Genomic DNA, 25,451 nt, shown 5'->3' on the forward strand with positions numbered 1-25,451 from the left:
CATCGCCGCCATCACCACCATCGCCACCATCACCGCCATCACCACCATCATCACCATCACCACCATCATCACCATCACCGCCATCACAATCACTGCCATCACCACGCAGGTACACGCCATCGTCACCATCACCATCGCCATCGCCACCGCCATCACCATCATCACCATCATCACCATCATTACCATCACCGCCATCATCGCCATCGTCACCACCACCACCACCACCCAGGTACGCGCCATCACCGCCATCACCAATAAAGAGAAGAACAAAGACCCCCTGGATAGCCTCAAGAGACTTTTGGGGCAAGTGCTGTTGGTGAAGTTTGTTGGTGATCGTGATGGTGATGATGTTTGTTGATGGTGGTGTTTGTTGGTGATGGTGGTGTTTGTTGATGATGGTGGTGTTTGTAGGTGATGGTGTGGGGAGCGGTGGCCCAGCAGTTAGCCCTATGCTACCAACCCGGCGACCCGAGTTCGATATGATTATCTGAACCGGTCCTGGGCCTCCCCTAGGTCGACTCGGCCTCAAATGAGTACCTGGTGCGGTGTGTAGTAAACATCGCCACTGGGGAGACAAAGGCGGCCGGGCGTGGTGCTGGCCACCCACCCCCTCGTGTGCCGTGCCGGCCTTCATAGATGCTACTCGCTAACAGCAAACCTCCTGCCTCATGGCAGATGGGGGAGGGGCGTATGTACACAGGAATTTCCTATTTTTGATGCTAATTTTGGTCACGTGACCAGAAAGTTGTGATTTTAGATTTCCACTGAACCACGCGGGCGTCGGCCATTATGCACATAATTCAAGATGGCGGCACACATCGCGTCCCAGTGAAGCTACAGCCGTAATTGTCCATTGTGGGAGCTTAAGAAGCATTGTCTGTAAGTTCGTTTATGTTCTTATAATATTGGCAATGCTGTTATAATGTTAGAATGACCGTTATAAGGATGTAAATGCCTTTATAATGCTGTTAAATTGTTACGATAAATATGAGGCCTAGTTAACAACGAAGCCTGCAACTTTCCTTATTGTGAATGTTACTTGTAATTTAATAACTCGAGTCAAACTTGTACCCAACTAAACTATATTGCGATCTTGAGAGCAAGGATGACAAAATGTCTCATTCATAGTGCGGTGTTACATACAGTGCTGTACATCTGGGGTGCAGTGTGATGATAATGTAGGTGCCTGCCTCCTCCAGGATCTATTGTTTAGAAATATGTTATCTAAGACAATGTTATGGTGCTGTGGTATTCATTCATTGTGTTGGTGTTTTCGGGTTATAACAGATGCTGTATCTGTGTTTTCTCACCAGTTTTACCTCGTTAAACTCAATAAATGACGTTTTGGAGTCGGACGTTCATCCTGGCTCCGAGGTTTTTATTGAACGCGAGGTTAACTAATCAGCTAGCGGTGCAACGCAGCGCAGCGCACAGCGAGGCCGAGACAACTTGCCCCAACAGTCTGTTACAGGCTACACGGGGGATCTTTGTAGTTGTTGGTGATGGTGATTTTGGTGGTGATGATGATGTTTGTAGATGATGGTGGTGATGGTGATGTTTGTTGGTGATGGTGATGATAGTGATGGTGGTGATGGTGATTTTGGTGGTGATGTTTGTAGATGATGGTGGTGATGGTGATGTTTGTTGGTGATGGTGATGATAGTGATGGTGGTGATGGTGTTTGTTGTGGTGATGTCAGGTTCTGGAGGGGCTGGACTACCTTCACAGCCGCTGTGATGTCATCCACACCGACATCAAACCCGAGAACATCCTCCTGTGTGTGGGGAGCGAGGCCCCATCACCCGCCACAGGCAAGCACCCCCATCACCACCATCACTACCATCACTACCACCTCCACCATCACCACCTCTACCATCACTACCATCACTACCATCACTACCATCACCGCCATCACTACCATCACTGCCATCACTGCCATCACCACCTCCACCATCACCACCATCACTCCCATCATCACCTCCACCATCACAACCATCACAACCACCACCCCCATCATTTCCATCACTCCCATCACCACCATCACCACTATCACTATCACCACCGTCAACAACATCACCATCAACCATCTCACCATCATCACCACCATTAACATCACCACCACCACCAAACAGCATCATCACCACCACCACTATCACCATCACCACTATTAACATCACCACCTCACCACCACCACCATCAACCACCTCACCATCATCACCACCTTTAACATCACCACCACCACCAAACAGCATCACCACCACCACCACCACCACCATCACCACTATTAACATCACCACCTCACCACCATCACCATCAACCACCTCACCATCATCACCACCTTTAACATCACCACCACCACCAAACAGCATCATCACCACCACCACTATCACCATCACCACTATTAACATCACCACCTCATCACCATCACCATCAACCACCTCACCATCATCACCACCATTAACATCACCACCACCACTATCACCATCACCACTATTAACATCACCACCACCACTATCACCATCACCACTATTAACATCACCACCACCACTATCACCATCACCACCATTAACATCACCACCACCACTATCACCATCACCACCATTAACATCACCACCACCACTATCACCATCACCACCATTAACATCACCACCACCACTATCACCATCACCACCATTAACATCACCACCACCACTATCACCATCACCACCATTAACATCACCACCACCACTATCACCATCACCACTATTAACATCACCACCACCACTATCACCATCACCACTATTAACATCACCACCACCACTATCACCATCACCACCATTAACATCACCACCACCACTATCACCATCACCACTATTAACATCACCACCACCACTATCACCATCACCACCATTAACATCACCACCACCACTATCACCATCACCACCATTAACATCACCACCACCACTATCACCATCACCACTATTAACATCACCACCACCACTATCACCATCACCACTATTAACATCATCACCACCACTATCACCATCACCACCACCACCACCACCACCACCACAGCCGTCAGCACCCTGACCGGCGCTGTTTGTCTCTTCACAGGGAAGACTCCGCCTGGAGCTCCGGTCAGTCGCACTCCTCCCTGCTCCTTGCTGCTGCTGATGATGATGATGATTACACTGCTGATGATGATGATGATTACCGCTGCTGCTACTGCTGATGGTGATGATTACACTGCTGCTGATGATGATGATTACGCTGCTGCTGCTGATGATGATGATTACACTGCTGATGATGATGATGACACTGCTGATGATGATGACACTGATGCTGCTGCTGATGATGATGATGATGACACTGATGCTGATGATGATTACACTGTTGATGATGATGACACTGCTGTGATGATGATGATGATGACACTGCTGCTGCTGATGATGATGACACTGCTGATGATGATGACACTGATGCTGCTGCTGATGATGATGACACTGATGCTGCTGATGACACTGCTGCTGCTGATGATGATTATGCTGCTGCTGATGATTACGCTGCTGCTGATGATGCAGTGCTGCTAATGATTATGATACTGCTGCTGATGACTGCTGCTGATGACTGCTGCTGATGATGATTACACTGCTGCTGATGATGATGGCTGATGATGATGACGCTGCTGCTGTTGACACTGTTGCTGCTGCTGATGATTACGCTGCTGCTGATGATGACAGTTCTACTGATGATGATGATGACACTGCTGCTGCTGCTGATGATGATGATGACTGCTGCTGCTGCTGCTGATGATGGTGACTGCTGCTGATGACTGCTGCTGCTGATGATGACTCTCTCTCTCGTGAAAAATCCACAAGAGAGATAGAGAGACACGCAAACGCCACATACACTGCAGCAGCAGGCGTCAGGGTCGGGATGGAACCCATGACCTCCTGTACACCAGGCGAGGTAGTGAACATCTGATGATGATGGTGGCACTGCCGATGATGACGGTGGCACTGCCGACGGCTCCCCCGGCAGGCGAAAGCCGCCAAGCCCCGCAAGCGCCGCCTCCTCTTGAGGCGCGAGGACCGCGAGGCGGCCATCTTGGAACGCCGCCGGGCCGAGGCCCTGTCCGAGAGGCTTCTCCTGACGGGCGCGGCCGGGCGCCTCCCGCGGAGCGACGCCGCCGACAACAACAACCGCGGCGGTGGCGACGCTGGGCAGCAACCGCACGGCCACGACCAGCACCACCGCAGCCACAGACATCGCTACCACGACGTGGAGCCGGCGCGGGAGCAGCAGCCGGACGGCGATCTCCAGCGCCAGCATCGCGAGCGGCAGCATCGTGATCAGTGTGTGGAGCAGCAGCAGCAGCAGCAGCAGCACAATCATCAACATCACGATCAGCAGCATCGTGATCAGTGTGTGGAGCAGCAGCAGCAGCAGCTTCATCTTCATCAGCAGCAGCATCCTCAACATCAACAGCAGCATCTCCATCATCTCCAGCAGCAGCAGCATCTCCATCATCTCCAGCAGCAGCAGCAGCAGCATCTCCATCCACAGCATCAGCCCCATCAACACCACCACCACCAGCAGCAGCAACAACATCAGCACGACCATCGTCACCACCATCACCACCATGCGCCGGGCGGCTCGCTGGCTTCGCCGTCGTCGACCTCGTCGGCGACGCCGCGCGTCCTCCGCAGAACCCCGGCGGCGTCGTCGTCGTCGTCATCGGCGGCGCCGCCGGTGACGCGCAGCCAGCCGGCGTGGCCCCCGGGGATGTCCAACTGGCGGAGTCACGTGACCCTGCTGCCGCCCCCGCCACCACAGCCGCAGGCGGACCCCTCTTCGCGCCTCTCCCGCCCGCGCCGGCCTCTGATTGGCCGCCTCTTCTCCTCCCAGCATTCCCTGGCGGCCGAAGGCGGCCGCGGCGGCTGCGGCGATGGTGAGCCGGGCTGCCGGGACAGCGGACAAAGACTGCGGTTGCCGCATTGTCGTCGCGCGGCACTTTCAGATGCGCCGCCTTTTCGGCCATCTGGAACGCTCTTCCGATATTAGGAAGCCGCTGGGAGCTGTGGCCACTTTTAAATCATCGTCTAGATCAGGGGCGGGGAACCTTTTTTCTGCCAAGGGCAATTTGGATATTTATATAACATCATTCGCGGGCCATACAAAATAACTAAAAAGTAGCCCGTTATATTTGGCCAAACATTTAATTAACTCACCCCTAATGCGATGGGCTGGAACTGCTTCTCTTTGGCGAGGCGTGTGATGATGTTAGCTGGTGTTGATGATGTTGCTGCTACTCGCAACTGCTTTTCCAGGTTTGCTCCTAGATTCGTTGAATTTCGAGTCCCGCCTGCGGTTGCCTTGGCAGGGCCACACCAAATGATTTTGCGGCCTCATACGGCCCGCGGGCCGGACGTTCCCCACCCCTGGTCTAGATTGACGGACTTGGGCGCCCCGATGGCGACATGTTGACTGCCTCGCCTGGTCGACAGGAGGCCGTGGGTCCCATCCCAATCCTGGCGCCTGCTACTACTGCTGCTGCTGCTGTATATGTGCGTGTCTCTCTCCCCGTGGTCGCGTGGATTTTTCTCCGGTCCCTCCGGTTTTTCCCTCCATGGTTAGAATCAACTTTACGCGTTTTAGAGTATTTGGCTACTGCTACAAATGCCCACGTGATGATGATGGTGATGAGCCACTTCGTTGAGCTGTCAATCGTGGCCGGGTCATTTCTGAAACAGAGCTACACAGCTCAGTGGGGCCTTGCACATGGTAAAATAAAAACTAAAATAGTTTTAACGGTTCAACTTGTTGAAGCCGTGTCTTGGCTGAGAGCAATTGTGAATCTGAACTCCCTCCAATGTCTCAGCGTTGGAACCTAATTTGCCAGTAAAAAAATAATAATTGTTTTTTTACCCTTCTATCTGGCAACAAAACTGACACCTTTTTTTACAAGGAGTCATGTTTGCATAGACCACAATACCTGCAGTCATAATGAAAACAAAAAACATAACTCTGATAATGTATGCACTGTCCTTGAAGTTGATGGGTCCACACCCGAGACAGCTTTCCTGTCTCAAGTGTGGTTCCCCACCCCCACCCAACCAAAAAAATAAAAAAAAGGTGAGCGAGCCCTCCAGCAGCGGAACACGCGCGGGAAGCAACTCACAACAACCGGCGAGTCTTAGGGCATGTTTGTGCAGTGGGCCCGTCACAAGGGCCCGACCCAGTAGGGCCAGCGACAGGTGTTGAAAATGTAGGTGCACGGCCCTCCGGCTTCTCGGACGAGCCAGCGCCAACCCCCTCGGGGGAGGCTGGCGGCCGAGAGGGCGTCAGTCCTTGGGCCCTGAAGACGGAACAGTTAGCAGCGGATCAAAGGCTGGCGGCGAACCCGCCCTCCAGGAGTCAGTGGACCCCCCACATGTTCGGCCATAGTCATGAGAGGAAGCATGTGGCGCAAAGAACGGCTTCAACCGTGAAGGTTGTACGAACCACTGACGCTTCCCCCATTTAATGCGAACACATTGAGGCCGCATAACCTGCACAATTTCCATGGGGCCCCTCCATGGTCGCAACAAATTAGACGAGGTAGCCAATGGCACCTGGGGGCAGTGTAGCCACGCTCTGTCACCCGGGTGCCATTCATGCATGTGTGACCGGCGCGATCGCAACCTTTCATTCGCCTTCTGGCGAGAGTCAGAGTTTTGCGTAGCCGCCTCCCGTGCCTTAGCCAACTTGAGGATATTAAATCTAACATGGTCCGCCAACTTGGACTTAGCGTGTGGTGTGGCAATTTTCAGCTGGGTCGCGACAGGCGGGTCAACTTCGCGGCCATACATTTAAAAAAATGGCGAGAATCCGGTCGCCGCATGAGGAGCCATCCTGTAAGCTGCCAGAACTCCCGGGATCTGAAGGTCCCAATCGGTTTGGGACTCAGATACCTGGTGGGACAGCATGGACGTAAGAGTCCTATGCAGGCGTTCTACCATCCCATCCGTTTGTGGGTAGTAAGGGGAAGTACGGATTTTCTTCGTACCAAGAAGCTCACACACCTCGTGTAAAAGGGAACTAGTGAAATTCTTTCCCTGATCGGTCAACAACCGTTCCGGAGCGCCCTTGTCGAGGTCATAGCTCTGGACAAAAGCCTCCACAACGGCTGCTGCCGACTGGTTGGCGAGGGGCCAAGCCATAGGCCATCGCGTGAAATATTCCACGCCAACCAGTAGGTACTTATTACCCCTAGGCGTGGAAGGAAACGGCCCCAAAATATCAAGAGCGACAAGCTCATTAACCCGGGTGACCGAAATAGACTGGAGCGGTGGGCTGGCTCCCCTTGCTGGCGGCTTCCATTGAGCACACTGGGTACAAGACTGCAACAGATCGTCCACATCCCTTGCCATGCCCGGCCAAAAGAAATTAAGCTGGAGCATGGCAAGGGTTTTGTGGGTGCCCAGGTGCAGGAGCTGCTCATGAGCAGCCCATACAGCCCTACCCCTCAACGTGGAAGGCACCACCAACCTGTGGCGGTGGATCGTTCCGTCCCAATGCATGAGGAGGCCCTGGCACAACCCCCATGAGTCAACGCCCAACGTCCCCTGACTGGATCCTTCCACGTGACGCCGTAGCGCCAGGAGGGACGTATCCTCCATTTGGAGGCGCCCCCACTCTGCACCTGACAAACCCCAGTAGGGAATCCTTCCCTCCCATATCAATAGGGCCAACGCCCGAAGGAGCCTCAACGACGGCCGCAAGGACCCGATTCTGGCCGTCGCTCGCCGACTTGCAACGCCCCGAGCCCAAGAAACAAGTGCAATCCGAAGTGACCGGCAGGCGCGACAGGGCATCGGCATTAGTGTGGCGAATCCCCTTGCGATATGTTGTTTCGAAATCGAAATCCTGAATGATCTCCAGCCATCGGGACAACTGCCCCGATGGCTGGTGAATACGCAGGGCATACTGCAATGCCGCATGATCTGTACGGACGGTGAAATGCCGGCCGTACAGATATGGCCGGTACTGTTGAATAAAGAAAACAATAGCCATCAGTTCACGGCGGGTGACACGGTATCTTTGCTCGGCAGGAGACAATACTCTACTACCGTAAGCCACAACGTGCTCCACGCCACCCACAGCTTGGGAAAGCACGCCCCCAATCCCCGTGTTGCTCGCGTCCGTGTCGAGCACGAAAGGTAGAGAAAAATCGGGGTAACTCAACGGCGGGGCCCCCACCAAGGCGTCACGAAGAGAGTTAAAGGTGGCCTCCTCTTCCGGCCCCCAATGAAATTTCACCCCCTTTGCCGTTAAGGCATGTAATGGCTTAGCGATGGAAGCGAACTCCGCCGCGACAAACCGCCGGTAATATGAAGCAAAACCGATGAAGCTCCTAACCTCCCCCACCGAGGTGGGAGTCGGCCAGGAGCTGACAACGCGTTTTGGCGGGATCGGTTGAGATACCTGACCGTCTGACGATGTGACCCAAATATCGTACAGATTCGTGTAGCAAATGGCACTTTTGTGGTTTGAATTTCAAATTAGCTGCGCACATTTTGAGAAAGACCGCCCGAAGCTTATCAAGATGTTCCTCAAATGTCTTACTAAATACGATCACGTCGTCTAGGTAAATCAAACATACCTCCCATTGCAAGCCAGCGAGAACCAATTCCATCAGGCGCTGGAACGTTGCGGGAGCGGAGTGGAGCCCCATAGGCAACCGATTGAATTGGAAGAGGCCGTGCGGCGTTCGAAAAGCTGTTTTGGGCTTCGATTCGTCATCCAAAGGAAGTTGCCAAAACCCTGACAGCAAATCTAAGGTGGAGAAGAATCGTGATCCAGCTAGGGCCTCCAGAGATTCGTCCATTCGAGGAAGCGGGTAAGCATCGGCCACCGAGATTTTATTCAACCGCCGAAAATCAACGCAGAACCTTAGGGACCCATCGTGCTTTTAAACCAATACTATGGGTGCACCCCAAGGGCTGGTCGAGGGGAGAAATAATGTCAGAAGCCAACATGTCATCTACAGCCGATTTGACATGATCATTTTCGGCGGGACTTAACCGAAAAGGATTTTGGCGGATAGGAGCGTTGTCACCGGTGTCAATATGGTGGCGCAGCAATTTTGTACATCCGATATCAAATTTGTGCTTACTAAAGACGTTGGAAAATTCTCGCAAAAGGGTACACAATTTAGCAAGTTATGAGTCGTATAGGTCAGGTGTCTCAGCACAAAGCGCCTCCAGCCAACCCTCGTCATGGTCTGACTGCAGTCGCGGCTGAGAAGCGGTGGCCACCTGGCCAATGATCGGCGTTTCCGCAGGTCCCGGAATCGCATGTGCGAACACGGTTCCCTGGGAAACCACCGCCGTCCGTGTCCCGACATTGAGGACCGCGATAAACGGGTCCTCATCCCCTTTAACAATAGTTTGGGCCGTCACCAAATCTGGCCCATTCACCCCGGCCCTAGACGGGCCCCAGCAAAATGCCCTGGTCTGAGACTCCTTTAGCGAACGGTCGACACAACCGCAGGGGCACGAGCATCTGTGCCCCCGGGGGTACGCGCACCGTTCGAGCAACGAGCGCCTGTACTGTTGTACAGGCTGTACGCAAAGCAGGGGTGGAAGGCAGGTACGTTATACGTCGGCCCGATGGAAGCTCGATGGATCCCTGGTCAATCAAAATTTTGACAGGCAATTTGGCCAAAAAGTCCATCCCCAACAGGCACGGAATTGCCAGAGAGGAGGAGACCAACACCGGCCCAGATAATTTAATGTCCCCGATAGAAATTTGCGTTCGAATTTGGCCGATGATACCTAACGAGCCCCCGTTTGCAGCGTAACACGGTATGTCGACGGGGAGCAACGGGCGACTCTGAACGGGCAGGATATTATTAATCAAATCGGAAATGATAGTCGCCGATGCTCCCGTGTCGATCAATACCCGTACCTCCACCCCATCAATGTGCCCCGTGACAACGGACGACCCCGCCGACGCAGCCACAACACACGGTGAGCCAACTCGGACCATTGGCCCGGTTGGAGCGCCCTCCCCATCAAGCCGCGACCCGACGCACCAGCACCCGAACCCCGAGAATCGTGTGTTGGGGCATGTGAGAAAGAAGTGGGTGTGCGTGCAGGCCGGACATGTGGGGTGCCACGACTTGCCGGAGGATGTTGTGGAGGCTTTTGAAGAGGGCCGTCCTCAGCCGCAGTTCTTGCTCCGCGCTGTCGAGGAGCCCGGCATCCTGAAGCCACGTGGCCCCGGAGGCCACAGTTGTAGCACACGACGAGTGCTCCAGAAGACTTGGGCTGCTCTCGGTGGCTCGGTGCATCCCAAGCCGGTCGCCCGCCAGACCGCCATCCCGCAGAACGGCCCGCAGCGAAGCCCCCCTCGGATTCGGAGGTGGTTGCTGCCCCGGTGTGTCCCGCAGCTGCCTTGTGAGCCTTCCTCCGCTGGGAAATCAGATTGGTATGAATGTGCCTTGCAGCCCGTAATGACGACATGTCCGCATCATCCTGTGCCAGGATGACGAAGTTCAAGTCGTCGGCCAACAGCAAAATTTTTCCGGCCACCATCGCATCGACCGCCTTCGCCAACGCCAGCAGGGCCGTGCGGTATGCAAGTGGTGACTCCTTGTCGCCCTTCTGCCGCTCGTAGAAAAGCTGGTGACAATCGGAAGGCGGCCCATAAACCGTGGCCAGCACCTGCAGCGCCGACTGAAGCATGGAGCGTGCCGACCTGGGTGCCAAGGGCACCCTAACCGCTGCTGCCACTGCGACCCGCCCCCGCCGATGACGTGGCGCACGCTGGTTGGACCCCACCGCCCGCGTGACGAGCTGGGGCCCCTCCCTCGGCTCCTACTGTACCCGTGGCGGGAAATTCAAGCCTCCGGTCCATCGCAAAGGCGGGAGTTTCTGGCGGGCGCTGTCCGTCTTCCCGCTGCGCCGCTCCCCCCGGCCCCAGGCGAGTTATCTGCTCCAGCATGGCGGCCGCTGCATATAGGAGCTCTGCCAGTCGGGAGTGGGCTAATGCCAACTCATCAGCTGACGTCCCGACCCTTTCCGACTACCCTGCAGGTGGTAGAGCCGGCAGCGGTTGGCCAGGTACGTCAGCGGCGACATCTTGCACCGCCTCTCCCTCGTTGTCGTCCTCTCCGGGGTCTTGGGCACAAGTCGTCCATCTCGTATCCATGCTTTCGACCACTTCTGACGCCAGATGTAGTGAGTTCCAGGGAGACTGACGACAGAGTCGAGGCACACTCTTTTATTAAACTCAAGGACAGTACAATACTTGAAGGGGTAACGGCCCCTTCACCCGTACTGGATGAGAAACCACCCCTAGCACTAATTCCCCTGTTCTGTTCCCAGTCCTCCTCTAATAGTGCTACGGGAGGCTGTCTGATCCGGCCCTGGTAAGCACGGATCCCGGCACCCAGCTAAGCCGGCCTTGCTCTTACAAGAGCAGAGGTCTGGAAGCTCTTGGGGCCGCGCCGCTGGCTTGCCCAGTTCGGCCCTGACAAGGGCAGCGAGACAGGGGAGTCCCAGGGCCTATTCTGCCGGTCTTCAGACTTCACTGGTAAGCTTCTTCCACACTGGCCCCGAGCTCTCTGGCTCCCCGCCTTTTATAGGGATTCCCTCCGAGGGGCGGGGTTATGGGGGATCACAGAGCCCCCATGGCCCCCCAGTGGTTAACGGATGCGGACGTGGGTGTAGACACCCGTGTGTGGGTGCAGACACCATGTTGTTTTCTGTCCGCCTTTCTCCCCGTAAACAAGTTCCTTCGGAGTGGGCAGGTAGGAACTTGGTTGGACAGCGCATTCGTGCACGACAGACAGACAAATAATCCCTGGTGGACAAGTGTGGAACCTGTTGTTCCTACCTGTGTACAAGATAACTTGACTTGAGGTAGCCAGGCAGACAGCCAGGTAGCCAGCCCCCTTAACTATCGGCCCCTCCCCCTTGCTTAGGCCCCTCCCATTACTCCCCTCCCTTAGGCCCCTCCCCTGACCAACCCCCCATATCCTTAGGCCCCTCCCCTGACCCCCCCTCCCTTAGGCCCCTCCCCTGACCCCCCCTCCCTTAGGCACCTCCCCTCTCCGTACCCGGCAGTAGGTCTCCACCAATCAAAGAGCTGTTTGTAAGGTCTCCACCAATCAAAGAGCTGTGTGTGTTATATATTTATTTATGCACGACAGACAGACAGACAATAAATCCCTGGTGGGCAGTGTGGAACATTGTTCCTACCTGTATAACCCCTACAGTAGCAAGGGATCGAAGTCTGCATTAGCCACACGCGGTACGTGTGGTGGACATGCAAAGACAAACACGCTCAGTTCAACACGCAGTGGAGGCGGCTTTCGTGATCCAACATTATCCACGGTGGAGGTTTGTGGGAGATGTGTTGAACGTGTCCAGACACCAAATCGATACCTTTTTATTTGCAAAGGAATAGAGCATTTTTGTTGTTGTCGTACTTTGATACTGACAACAACAATTTGTAGCTCCTGCTTGGCTCATCTATAGCTGCTACATCACGGGATATCTTTTTTGCCACGATCAAAGTATGAAAAATAGGAATATGTTTTATCCTATCTGGCGATAAAACAGCAGTTGTGTTAAGATTTCGATTTTAAGCTTTCGTGACTGCAGGGATTCATCTTCTTGGTTCTTTCGGTAAAGTTACGTAAAAGGGAAATAATAAAATAATAAAAATAAAACTTAATAAGATGTTAAGATGTTCAAACGCCACATGGACGCCGAGGGGTTGCCCAAAGAAGGGTCCAAGGGAAGCGGGTCACGTCAGGAAGCTTGCGGCTTCACGGTGATCCTGTCTCAGCGCGCTGCTGCTGCTGCTTGGAGCTGCTGCTGCTGCAGAGCTGCTTCTGCTACTGCTGCTGCAGAGCTGCTGCAGAGCTGCTGCTGCTCCAGAGCTGCTGCTGCTACTGCTGCTACTGCTGCTGCAGAGCTGCTGCTGCTCCAGAGCTGCTGCTGCTGCAGAGCTGCTGCTGCTCCAGAGCTGCTGCTGCTGCTACTGCTGCTGCAGAGCTGCTGCTGCTCCAGAGCTGCTGCTGCTACTGCTGCTACTGCTGCTGCAGAGCTGCTACTGCTGCTGCAGAGCTGCTACTGCTGCTGCAGAGCTGCTGCTGCTCCAGAGCTGCTGCTACTGCTGCTGCAGAGCTGCTGCTGCTGCTACTGCTGCTACTGCTGCTGCAGAGCTGCTGCCGCTGCAGAGCTGCTGCTGCTACTGCTGCTACTGCTGCTGCAGAGCTGCTGCCGCTGCAGACCTGCTGCTGCCGCTGCAGAGCTGCTGCAGCTGCTGCACGAGAGGTCGCGGCGGAACACGTGCGTAGCGACGGGGACGCCGCGGCTAGCGAGCAGGATCGTAGCAGTGTCTCCGTGCTTGTGTCTGTGTGTGTGCATCTGTGTGTGTGTGTCTGTGCGTGTGTGTGTGTCTGTGTGTGTGCATCTGTGTGTGTGTGTCTGTGCGTGTGTGTGTCTGTGTGTGTGCGTCTGTGTGTGTGCGTCTGTGTGTGTGCGTCTGTGTGTGTGCGTCTGTGCGTGTGTCTGTGTGTGTGTGTCTGTGTGTGTGTGTCTGTGTGTGTGTGTCTGTGTGTGTGCGTTTGTGTGTGTCTGTGTGTGTCTCTGTGTGTGTGTGTCTGTGTGTGTCTCTGTGTGTCTGTGTGTGTCTGTGTGTGTCTCTGTGTGTCTCTGTGTGCGTGTGTGTGTGTCTGTGTGTGTCTCTGTGTGTCTGTGTGTGTCTGTGTGTGTCTCTGTGTGTGTGTGTGTGTCTCCGTGCGTGTGTGTGTGCTTGTGTGGTGGCTCAAGCACAGCAAAGTAAAGCGCCGGGTGGCAAAAGCACAGCAAGTTGGTACAGTAGGGAGCACAGGTGGTGCATCAGCCAGTCATCTCAGTTATCTCGGTCAGTCGACCCGTGGCACCTGCTGGGTCTGCCCTGCGACCTCCTGCCAGCACTTGGCGTTCGACACTTCACGTGGCCTCAAGGTGCACATGGCCTGGCACAAGCGTCGTGGTGACGTCACCGCCACTTAGTGGCGAATGGCGGTTGTTGTTGTTGCTTACGTGGTCGACTCGGCCTGTGTAGTAAACATCGCCACTGGGGAGACAAAGGCGGCCGGGTGCACGTGTGGTGCTGACGACTCCATCCCCTCGTGTGCCACAGTGCCGGCCTTCACAGGGTGCTACTCGCTACTAACAGCACTTGCCCCGGCAGTCTGTTCAAGCTACACGGGGGACCTTTGTGTTTGTGCGTGTGCACAGATCGCCCCCTGAAGTCCTCCCCCTCCGCCTGCTCCCTCTGCGTGGGGGGCCACGGGGGGCTGGCGGGGCGTGGAGGGGGGGCGAGGGGGGGGGGCGCCCCCATGCCCTGGGGCCCCCCCCGCAGCCTCTCCATGCCGCACCTGGGCGACAGCGCCGACCTGGAGCAGCTGTTCTCCTCCAGCGAGCACGGTGAGGGGGGGGAAGCCGCACATCGTCACCATCGCCATCACCGTAATCATCGTCGTCATCGTCATCGTCGTCATTGTCACTGTGATCATCGTCGTCATCGTCACCATCATCGTCACCGTGATCATCGTCACCATCGTCATCGTCACCGTGATCATCGTCGTCATCACCGTCGTCATCGTCACCATCGTCATCATCGTCGTCATCGTCACCGTCACCATCATCACGTGATCATCGTCACCATCATCACGTGATCATCGTCACCGTAATCATCATCACCGTAGTCATCGTCAGCCAAATGTGGAACCTCGCCTGTCCCATCAGTACGGGATCGAGTGTTGCCGCCTTGCACTCGTGGGTCTCCTCCGGGTTCTCCAATTTCCTGCCACGCGTCTAAACAACTCGTTCATTGGTCGATGACGCTTTCGTCAGACGCGCTTCTGCGGCCGTCTGGAACGCTCTTCCCTTCCGATAACAGGGATCCACTGGAGCTGCACTGCACTTTTCATCATCATCATCTAGACGCAGGGGTGGGGAGCCTTTTTTCTGCCAAAGGCCATTTGGATATTTATAACATCATTCGCGGGCCATACAAAATTATCAACTTAAAAATTAGCCTGTTATATTTGGTCAAACCTTTAATTAACTCGCCCCTAATGCGATGGGCTGGAACTGCTTCTCTTTGGCGAGGCGTGTGGTGTTAGCTGGTATCGATGATGTTGCTACTCGCAACTGCTTTTCCAGGTTTGCTCCTAGATTCATTGAATTTCGAGTCCCGCCTGCGGTTGCCTTGGCAGGGCCAGACCAGATGATCCCGCGGCCTCGTACGGCACGCGGGGCGGACGTTCAACACCCCTGATCCAGATTAACAAAGTCGCTTCAACTGATCTGTGTGCGTTAGTCTGTTGTCCTTCCTCCGCACCTCCGATTAGCACGGTTGGCTACGTATGGTGCAACATGTAAACACATATATATAACACATATATCACATATATATAACACATATATAATATATATAGTGCAGTAATTAGCAGTAACTAGCCCACCGAGCGATGATCTGAACGGATTCTGGGCCTCCTCTAGGTCTACTCGGCCTCCAATGAGTCCCTGGTGCAGCGTGTGGACATTGCCACGAGGGAGACAAAGGCGGCCGGGCGTGGCGCTGGCCACCCACCTCGCTAACGGCACTTGTCCCACAAGCCTGTGGAGTGCTAGACGGGGGAGCTTTGTCTCTGTGCCGCAGGAGGGTGCTCTCCTCCGTGTGCGGCGCCCGCCCTGGAGCGGAACGCGGAGTGCGACGTCCCGGGCACCTGCTCGGCCTGTGACTCCGGGTTCGGATCCGGTACGTGGCCCGTGCGTGTGTGTGTCTGTGTGTGTGTGTAGGTGCGTGTGTCTGTGTGTGTGTGTAGGTGTGTGTGTCTGTACACGTGTGTGTGTGTGTGTAGGTGTGTGTGTGTCTGTGTGTGTGTGTAGGTGTGTGTGTGTCTGTGTGTGTGTGTAGGTGTGTGTGTGTCTGTGTGTGTGTGTAGGTGTGTGTGTGTCTGTACACGTGTGTGTGTGTACACGTGTGTGTGTGTGTGTGTACGTGTGTGTGTGTTGTGGGGAGCGATAGTGTAGCGGTTAGCGCTGCGCTGCGCTATGAACCCGGCGACACGGGTTCGATTCCCGCTCACTGCCAACATCAGTGACAATTATCTGAACCGGTCCCGGGCCTCCCCTAGGTCGACTCAGCCTCAAATGAGTACTTGGTGCGGTGTGTAAACATTGCCACTAGGGAGACAAAGGCGGTCGGGCGTGGTGCTGGCCACCCACCCCCTCGTGTACCGTTCCGGCCTTCATAGGTGCTCGCTAACAGCACTTGCCCCTACAGTCTGTTAAGGCTATACAGGGGATCTTTGTCTTTATCTTTGTGTGTGTGTGTACACGTGTGTGTGTACACGTGTGTGTGTGTGTACACGTGTGTGTGTGTGTACACGTGTGTGTGTGTTTGACTGTCGTGGGCAGTGCTGTGGGGGGAGGACCAATGCCCATTGGCCTCTCCCCTCATGGCGTCTGTGACCACCACAGTGGCTAAACGGGGGCTCTGGACGGGTGTGAGGGGCTGGTAACCCCTCCACCTTCAATTAACCACCACTAAACCACGAATTAAACATAAACCTGTAACAAATAAGCTTGTGCCGGAGGCCCCGGGGGGTCAGGCTTTTATGACGTCTCCTGGCCAAACCCCATTTGGCGGAGCCAGGAGATTGAATTTTCACCCTCGGGGCTCCTCCAGAAACAACAAAAAACCATTGCGGATGGCCACGTGGAATGTTCGAACGCTCACTGCGGAGGAGAGGCTGCCACTCCTCTGTCGGGAGCTGGACCGGTACCGCCTGGATCTCTGTGGCATTCAGGAGGTCCGGTGGACCGGTTCTGGCTCCTGCCACCATGAGGGGTGGACAGTCCTCTACTCGGGGCAGGAGACTGCCAAACAACAGGGTGTGGCTCTTCTTCTGAACAAAAGAATGAAGGGGGCGTGGGAGCGTGGCGGTGAGGTGTGGGAAGCTGTAAGCCCCAGGATACTTTGGGCTCGCCTTCCCATCAACCAGAGGCGAGGAGTGGTGGTCGTGGTTACTTATGCCCCCACCGAAGACGAACATCCGTGGAGGGATGCAGGCAAAGCCGATGAGTCAGACTCTTTCTATGACCTCCTGTCACAGGTGCTGGCTAAAGTGGCCACTCGGGACAGAGTCATCTTGTTGGGTGACTTCAATGCCCGAGTTGGTCATGATGCTGATACCTGGTCTGGAGTGATTGGAAGGCATGGGCCAGATCAGCTCAATAATAACGGTAGGAGGCTGCTAGATTTTTGTGCAGCCCATGGGCTTGTAATTACCAACACGCTCTTCCGGCATCGGCGCATCCACACAACATCATGGATACATGCCGGGTCCAAGCAAGAACATCTGCTGGACTACATAGTGACGGACCAGCGGATGCGAACCCATGTCCTTGACACCAGGACCTACCGTGGAGCTGATCTGTCCTCTGACCATCGACTAGTCATCTGTAAGATGCGCCTGCCTTTCTTCCACTCCGGTGGTGGATGTACACCCAGGATCCCATTCCAACCAAAAGTGGCCTGGTCTCAGTTAGCTGATGAAAGTTGCAAGCAAGAATTTCATCATCACTTGCAGCTGGGGTTGGCATCGTCCCCCACTCCACCTGATGTTGAGGGGAAATGGGCGAGGTTTAAGACTGTGACTCATGCAGCTGCAATGGCTGCTTTGGGTACGCGGTCCAGACCTCCCCAGAAACCCTGGCTGACAGAGGAGGTGTTCAGGTTAATTGAGAAAAAGCGTCAGGCCCACTCTCATCGCCTACAGCATCCCACGTCAGAGAATGAGGAGGTTTACCGCAGCCTTCGCTCGGAAGTTCAGAGAGCCGTAAGGCGCTGTAAAGATGGGTGGTGGTCGCGGGTTGCTGAGGAGATGGAGTCTGCCTCAGTGGCCCGTGATCACAAATCACTATTTAACTCCATCAAAAAAGTAACCTGCAGCGCCACACCTATTACCATCATTAGAGGAAAAAACGGTGATCCAATCTCCGACCCCCAGGAACAGGTTTGCAGATTTGCTGAGCATTTCTGTGAGGTCCTGGGGGAGGGAAATTCTCTCAGCCAGGAAAACATCATGGCACAAAGTGGTGATAACCCTGCTGAGGCTGCGGTGCCTCAAATATTGGAAGAGGTCACCCCCTGTGAGTGGCTGGCTGAGGTGCCAGCTGTTGAGGAAGTACTGAGGGCAATCCGGAGTCTGAGACCAGGGAAGACATCGGGCAGAGATGATCTCCCAAGCGAAATGCTGAGGGAGGGTGGCGTTTGTGCACAGACTGCCCTATATGACATCATAACAACAGTCTGGACCACTGGACGGGTTCCGCAGGACTGGAAGGATGCCCTGGTGGTCCCCCTCTTTAAGAAGGGGGACCGTACCGACTGTAACAACTACAGGGGCATCTCACTCCTCAGTGTGCCGGGTAAGGTCCTGGCAAGGATTATTCAACATCGCCTTGCTAGGCACGCTGAGGAGAGGCTTGCGGAGCCCCAATGCGGTTTCAGGAAAGGGCGGTCCTGCACAGATGCCATATTTTCTGTCCGTCTGCTACAGCAGAGGTGTAGGGAATTCCAAAAAGACCTACATCTCTGCTTTATTGACCTGGTCAAGGCCTATGATACCATCAGTAGGACTGGGCTCTGGGTTGTTCTTCGTGCTTTCGGAGTCCCTGACCCTCTGCTCACGATCATTAAGGACCTTCATGATGGTGAGCGGGCCCGGGTAAAACTACGTGGCCGGGAGTCGGAGCCTTTCCCTGTACACCTTGGGGTGCGACAGGGATGTCCTCTGGCTCCCACATTATTTAACATCTATTTTGACCGCGTAGTTCGTGAAGCCTTCAATAGCTGTACCGGGGGAATTTCCATTTGGTACAGATATAATGGGAGGCTGATCGACGCCCGGGTGCGATCAAGGGATGGCTCCCTATTGGTCAACCATGTTATGTATGCCGATGATTTGGTAATAGCTGCTCATTCAGAAGAGGAGTTGGAGACGCTGCTGCTGAGACTGGAGCGTGCCACCAAGAGGTGGGGCCTTACCATCAGCCCCACCAAAACTAAGCACCTGCCTGGGTATTTTGTACCATCGGACACTCCACCCCCACAACTCCCAATTGGTGATGGGGCAGTTGTGGAGAGAGTGGAGAGTTTCCCATACCTGGGCAGTGTGCTTATGACCGGCTCCAGTCTATCAGCAGAGGTCTCACTCCGAATCAGTCGAGCGGCAATATCTTTTCATCGGTTGCGTAACGCTGTGTGGAAGCTACCTGGTCTGTCGCTCCGCATGAAGCTTCAGGTCTTCTCGGCCACGGTCATTCCCTCCCTTCTCTACGCTTGCGAGACGTGGACCCCCCTGGTGGAGCATCTTCGCCGGTTGGAAACATTTAGGCTGGCCTGCCTACGATCCATCCTGGGTTTAACCAGGCTGGATTGTGTGAGGAGCTCACAAATCCTTGAAAGATCTGGGCAAAGTTCCATCAGTGAGCTCCTCTGGCAGGCAAGGCTGCGTTGGCTGGGTCATGTAGCCCGCATGCCCAGCCACCGCATGCCTAAACAGCTTTTGTTCGGCCGGATCGAGGGGGCTAGACGGGCGCGGCACGGGCTGGAGAAGAGATGGAGTGATGTGGTACAGGAGGACGTGGAGCTGAGTGGACTTGCCGATGACTGGTACCAGCGGTGTCAAGATCGGCCTCAGTGGAGGAGGCTCGTGAAGGACGCTACTGGGCAGTTGGAGGCAGTCGCCCTCCAACAACAACGGAGGGCGGAGGAGCGACGCTCACAACAACGAGCGGAGCGCCGGGTGGCTAAAGCACAGCAAGTCGGCACAGTAGGGGGCACAGGTGGTGCATCAGCCAGTCATCTCGGTCATCTCGGTCAGTCGACCCGTGGCACCTGGGTCTGCCCCGTGACCTCCTGCCAGCGGGCTTTCGACACTTCACGCGGCCTCAAGGTGCACTTGGCCTGGCACAAGCATCGTGGTGACGTCACCGCCACTTATTGGCGAATGGCGGTTGTTGTTGTGTGTTTGACCGCATGCCTGCAGGCCAGGGATTGGATCCGGGTGCCGGTGGCGCTCTGCTCCGCTCCGGGTCTCCGCTCTCTCCGGGCGGCTTGCCGCCGCCGCGTAGTCCGCTCCGTGGGAACGAGGCCACCTCGCAGTTTGTGGGCAGCCGAGTTGGGGTCGCCGGGGGTGACCCCTCCATCGGAGGTGAGTGGGTGGTGAAGGTGATGGTGGCGGTGATGGTGAAGGTGGTGGTGGTGAAGGAGGTGGCGGTGATGGTGAAGGTGGTGATGGTGAAGGCGGTGATGATGGCAGTAGTGGTGGTGATAGTGGTGGTGGTGGCGGTGATGGTGAAGACAGTGGTGGTGGCAGTGGTGATGATGGTGGTGAAGGTGGTGATGGTGAAGGTGGTGATGGTGAAGGTGGTGATGGTGAAGGTGGTGATGGTGAAGGTGGTGATGGTGAAGGAGGTGATGGTGGCGGTGGTGGTGGTGGTGGTGGTGGTGATGATGGTGGTGGTGGTGATGATGGTGGTGGTGGTGATAGTGGTGGTGGTGGTGATGGTGACGGTGATTATAATTGATTATGATGATGGTGGTGATGATGGTGGTGATGGTGATGGTGGTGATGATGGTGGTGGTGATGGTGATGGTGGTGGTGATGGTGATGGTGATTATGATTGATTATGATGATGATGTTGGTGATGGTGGTGGTGGTGGTGATGGTGGTGGTGATGGTGGCGGTGATGGTGATGATGGTAGCGGTGATTATTATGATGGTGGTGGTGATGGTGGTGGTGATGATGGTGGTGATGGTGATGGTGGTGGTGATGGTGATGGTGGTGTTGATTATGATGATGATGGTGGTGATGGTGATGGTGGTGGTGATGGTGGTGGTGATGGTGATGGTGGCGGTGATGGTGATGATGGTAGCGGTGATTATTATGATGGTGGTGGTGATGGTGGTGGTGGTGGTGGTGATGGTGAAGGCGGTGATGGTGAAGACGGTGATCGTGATGATGGTGGCAGTGATGGTGGTGATGATGGTGATGGTGGTGATGGTGGCAGTGATGGTGGTGAAGGGCAGTGATGGAGCCGTTCGGCTCTTGATTCGGGTGCAACCGCAACAAACAATAAAATTACAAGATACATTTAAAGTTTTCTGCACGCAAATTTAAACATCCCCTTTAAAGACAATTAAATCTTCCAGAAAAAGCACCATATGTTTATGCTGCCTACAAAAAAATGTGCAAAAATCCCAGTTTGATGTTAGATCACAATAACAATCAGAATACAATTTAGATGAAATTCTAAGTATAACTCGAAACTGCAACATACAAATATGGCTAACCTAAACCTTTTTAGAAATCACTAAAATAATGCTATAAAAACAACGTAACAGTGATCATTATAAACGTGATTGAAAGTTAGCAATAGCGACATACGTAACATATATTATAGAACCTTGCATCCTTAGCTAGCTGCACGAGTCAATCCATAATAGCAGGAGAGTATCTATGGGCAGTGTGAGTCTATGGGCAGTGTTAGGCTATGGGCAGTGTGAGTCTATGGGCAGTGTGAGTATGTGGGCAGTGTTAGTCTGTGGGCAGTGTTAGTCTATGGGCAATGTTAGTCTATGGGCAGTGTGAGTCTATGGGCAATGCTAGTCTGTGGGCAGTGTTAGTCTATGGACAATGTTAGTCTATGGGCAATGTTAGTCTATGGGCAGTGTGAGTCTGTGGGCAGTGTGAGTCTATGGGCAGTGTGAGTCTATGGGCAGTGTTAGTCTATGGGCAGTGTTAGACTATGGGCAGTGTTAGTCTATGGGCAGTGTTAGCCTATGGGCAGTGTTAGCATATGGGCAGTGTTAGGCTATGGGTAATGCTAGTCTATGGGCAATGTTAGTCTATGGGCAATGTGAGTCTGTGGGCAATGCTAGTCTATGGGCAATGTTAGTCTATGGGCAATGTGAGTCTATGGGCAGTGTTAGTCCATGGGCAGTGTGAGTCTATTGGTAGTGTTAGTCTATGGGCAATGTTAGTCTCTGGGCAATGTGAGTCTATGGGCAATGCTAGTCTATGGGCAATGTTAGTCTATGGGCAATGTGAGTCTGTGGGCAATGCTAGTCTATGGGCAATGTTAGTCTATGGGCAATGTGAGTCTATGGGCAGTGTTAGTCTATGGGCAGTGTTAGTCTTTGGGCAATGCTAGTCTATGGGCAATGTTAGTCTATGGGCAATGTTAGTCTATGGGCAGTGTTAGTCTATGTGCAATGTGAGTATGGACATTGTGAGTCTATGGGCAGTGTTAGTCTATGGGCAATGTTAGTCTATGGACAGTGTTAGTCTATGGGCAATGCTAGTCTATGGGCAATGTTAGTCTATGGGCAATGTTAGTCTATGGGCAATGTGAGTCTGTGGGCAATGTTAGTCTATGGGCAATGTGAGTCTATGGGCAGTGTTAGTCTATGGGCAATGTTAGTCTATGGACATTGTGAGTCTATGGGCAGTGTTAGTCTATGGGCAGTGTTAGTCTATGGGCAATGTTAGTCTATGGGCAATGTTAGTCTATGGGCAATGTTAGTCTATGGGCAATGTGAGTCTATGGGCAGTGTTAGTCTATGGGCAATGTTAGTCTATGGGCAATGTTAGTCTATGGGCAGTGTTAGTCTACGTGCAATGTTAGTCTATGGGCAATGTTAGTCTATGGGCAGTGTTAGTCTATGGGTAATGTTAGTCTATGGGCAATGTTAGTCTATGGGCAATGTTAGTCTATGGGCAATGTTAGTCTATGGGCAATGTGAGTCTATGGGCAATGTTAGTCTATGGGCAATGTTAGTCTATGGGCAATGTTAGTCTATGGGCAGTGTTAGTCTTTGGGCAATGCTAGTCTATGGGCAATGTTAGTCTATGGGCAATGTTAGTCTATGGGCAGTGTTAGTCTATGTGCAATGTGAGTCTATGGACATTGTGAGTCTATGGGCAGTGTTAGTCTATGGGCAATGTTAGTCTATGGACAGTGTTAGTCTATGGGCAATGCTAGTCTATGGGCAATGTTAGTCTATGGGCAATGTTAGTCTATGGGCAATGTGAGTCTGTGGGCAATGTTAGTCTATGGGCAATGTGAGTCTATGGGCAGTGTTAGTCTATGGGCAATGTTAGTCTATGGACATTGTGAGTCTATGGGCAGTGTTAGTCTATGGGCAGTGTTAGTCTATGGGCAATGTTAGTCTATGGGCAATGTTAGTCTATGGGCAATGTTAGTCTATGGGCAATGTGAGTCTATGGGCAGTGTTAGTCTATGGGCAATGTTAGTCTATGGGCAATGTTAGTCTATGGGCAGTGTTAGTCTACGTGCAATGTTAGTCTATGGGCAATGTTAGTCTATGGGCAGTGTTAGTCTATGGGTAATGTTAGTCTATGGGCAATGTTAGTCTATGGGCAATGTTAGTCTATGGGCAATGTTAGTCTATGGGCAATGTGAGTCTATGGGCAATGTTAGTCTATGGGCAATGTTAGTCTATGGGCAATGTTAGTCTATGGGCAGTGTTAGTCTATGTGCAATGTTAGTCTATGGGCAATGTTAGTCTATGGGCAATGTGAGTCTATGGGCAGTGTTAGTCTATGGGCAATGTTAGTCTATGGACATTGTGAGTCTATGGGCAGTGTTAGTCTATGGGCAATGTTAGTCTATGGGCAATATGAGTCTGTGGGCAATGTTAGTCTATGTGCAATGTTAGTCTATGGGCAATGCTAGTCTATGGGCAATGTTAGTCTATGGGCAATGTGAGTCTATGGGCAGTGTTAGTCTATGGGCAATGTTAGTCTATGGACATTGTGAGTCTATGGGCAATGTTAGTCTATGGGCAATGTTAGTCTATGGGCAGTGTTAGTCTATGGGCAATGTTAGTCTATGGGCAATGTTAGTCTATGGGCAATGTTAGTCTATGGACATTGTGAGTCTATGGGCAATGTTAGTCTATGGGCAATGTTAGTCTATGGGCAGTGTGAGTCTATGGACAATGTTAGTCTATGGGAAATGTTAGTCTATGGGCAGTGTTAGTCTATGGACAATGTTAGTCTATGGGCAATGTTAGTCTATGGGCAATGTTAGTCTATGGGCAATGTTAGTCTATGGGCAATGTTAGTCTATAGGCAATGTGAATCATCACCACCATCACCGCTACCACCGTCGTCCCAGTCACGCCCGAATCTGTCCCTCCTCCCTCCCTCCCTCTCCCCCCCCTGTATTCCTGCTGCGTCTCCGCGCGGGGCGTCCTCCCTGCTGCTGCTCCTGCTGCTGCTCCTGCCGCTGCTGCTGATGCTGCGGCTGGTGCAGCCCGCCCGGTGCTGAACCTGCTGGAGGCGTCTCACGCTCGCCATGTGCGCGTCAAGATCGCCGACCTGGGCAACGCGTGCTGGACGGTGAGGAGGGCCCCCCCCCCCCCCCCCCACGCCTCTCGCCCTGCCCAGCCGCGGGCAGTGCGGCTCACGGGAACATACACCCGTGGTGGTTCTTATCTATATAAACTAGCTGTACTACCCGGCTTCGCCCGGGACTTGTATCCACCACGCCCGGCCGCCTTTGTCTCCCCAGTATCGATGTTAATACGCCACACCAGTTACTCGTTTTGAGGCTGAGTCCCTCCCTCACCGCTCTCCCTCCCTCACCACTCTCCCTCCCTCAGCACTCTCCCTCCCTCAGCACTCTCTCTCCCTCCCTCACCACTCTCTCTCCCTCACCACTCTCCCTCCCTCACCACTCTCCCTCCCTCACCACTCTCCCTCCCTCACCACTCTCCCTCCCTCACCACTCTCCCTCCCTCAGCACTCTCCCTCCCTCAGCACTCTCCCTCCCTCAGCACTCTCCCTCCCTCAGCACTCTCCCTCCCTCACCACTCTCCCTCCCTCACCACTCTCCCTCCCTCACCACTCTCCCTCCCTCACCACTCTCCCTCCCTCACCACTCTCCCTCCCTCACCACTCTCCCTCCCTCACCACTCTGTAGAGGACGTGAAACTTTGATGAATTTACCTCAGAGTCGCGTGGTGGGTGTCGGGGCCTAGCGCCGTGCAGAGCCTCCGGCCTCGCCTAAATTGCCCACCCGGCTGAGGCTGGGTACGGGTGCCGTTACCCCCCCCCCCCCCCCGCGCTACAATAATACTGTCTAATCGCTATAATTTTATAATCTACCGACCCTATAATAGTAATTGCACACATTGTGGTGGGGGGGGAGTGAAGAGGACGTGAAACTTTGATGAATTTACCTCAGAGTCGCGTGTTAATGTGTGCGCCTATTTTTAACGGGAATTAAAAATGGCGTCCACCCCGCGGCGAAGGCGTCGCTACCCGTTGCCAGGGGCAACCGCCGTCCAATGAAAGCGGCGAAGGCGTCGCTACCCGTTG

The 25,451-nt window shown here is 53.9% G+C and overlaps 1 protein-coding gene across 1 annotated transcript in view; it reads left to right on the forward strand.

Moving 5' to 3' along the window:
- LOC133356458 (SRSF protein kinase 2-like) overlaps positions 1–25,111 on the forward strand; it is a gene marked incomplete at its 5' end in the record, with an annotated part of 42,726 nt that extends 17,615 nt beyond the window's left edge. Inside the window, 8 exons of the mRNA XM_061573991.1 lie at positions 1,700–1,811; positions 3,094–3,116; positions 4,021–4,930; positions 14,262–14,450; positions 15,691–15,789; positions 20,090–20,254; positions 24,385–24,527; positions 25,085–25,111. Of these exons, the coding sequence (XP_061429975.1) occupies positions 1,700–1,811; positions 3,094–3,116; positions 4,021–4,930; positions 14,262–14,450; positions 15,691–15,789; positions 20,090–20,254; positions 24,385–24,527; positions 25,085–25,111 (1,668 nt within the window). The remainder of the gene's footprint in view (positions 1–1,699; positions 1,812–3,093; positions 3,117–4,020; positions 4,931–14,261; positions 14,451–15,690; positions 15,790–20,089; positions 20,255–24,384; positions 24,528–25,084) is intronic.
- Between the last annotated feature and the right edge of the window lie 340 nt (positions 25,112–25,451).

The sequence above is a fragment of the Lethenteron reissneri genome, chromosome 54 (assembly GCF_015708825.2).
Source record: "Lethenteron reissneri isolate LAM-NWPU_2019-01 chromosome 54, ASM1570882v1, whole genome shotgun sequence".
Classification (NCBI taxonomy): Eukaryota; Metazoa; Chordata; class Hyperoartia; order Petromyzontiformes; family Petromyzontidae; genus Lethenteron; species Lethenteron reissneri.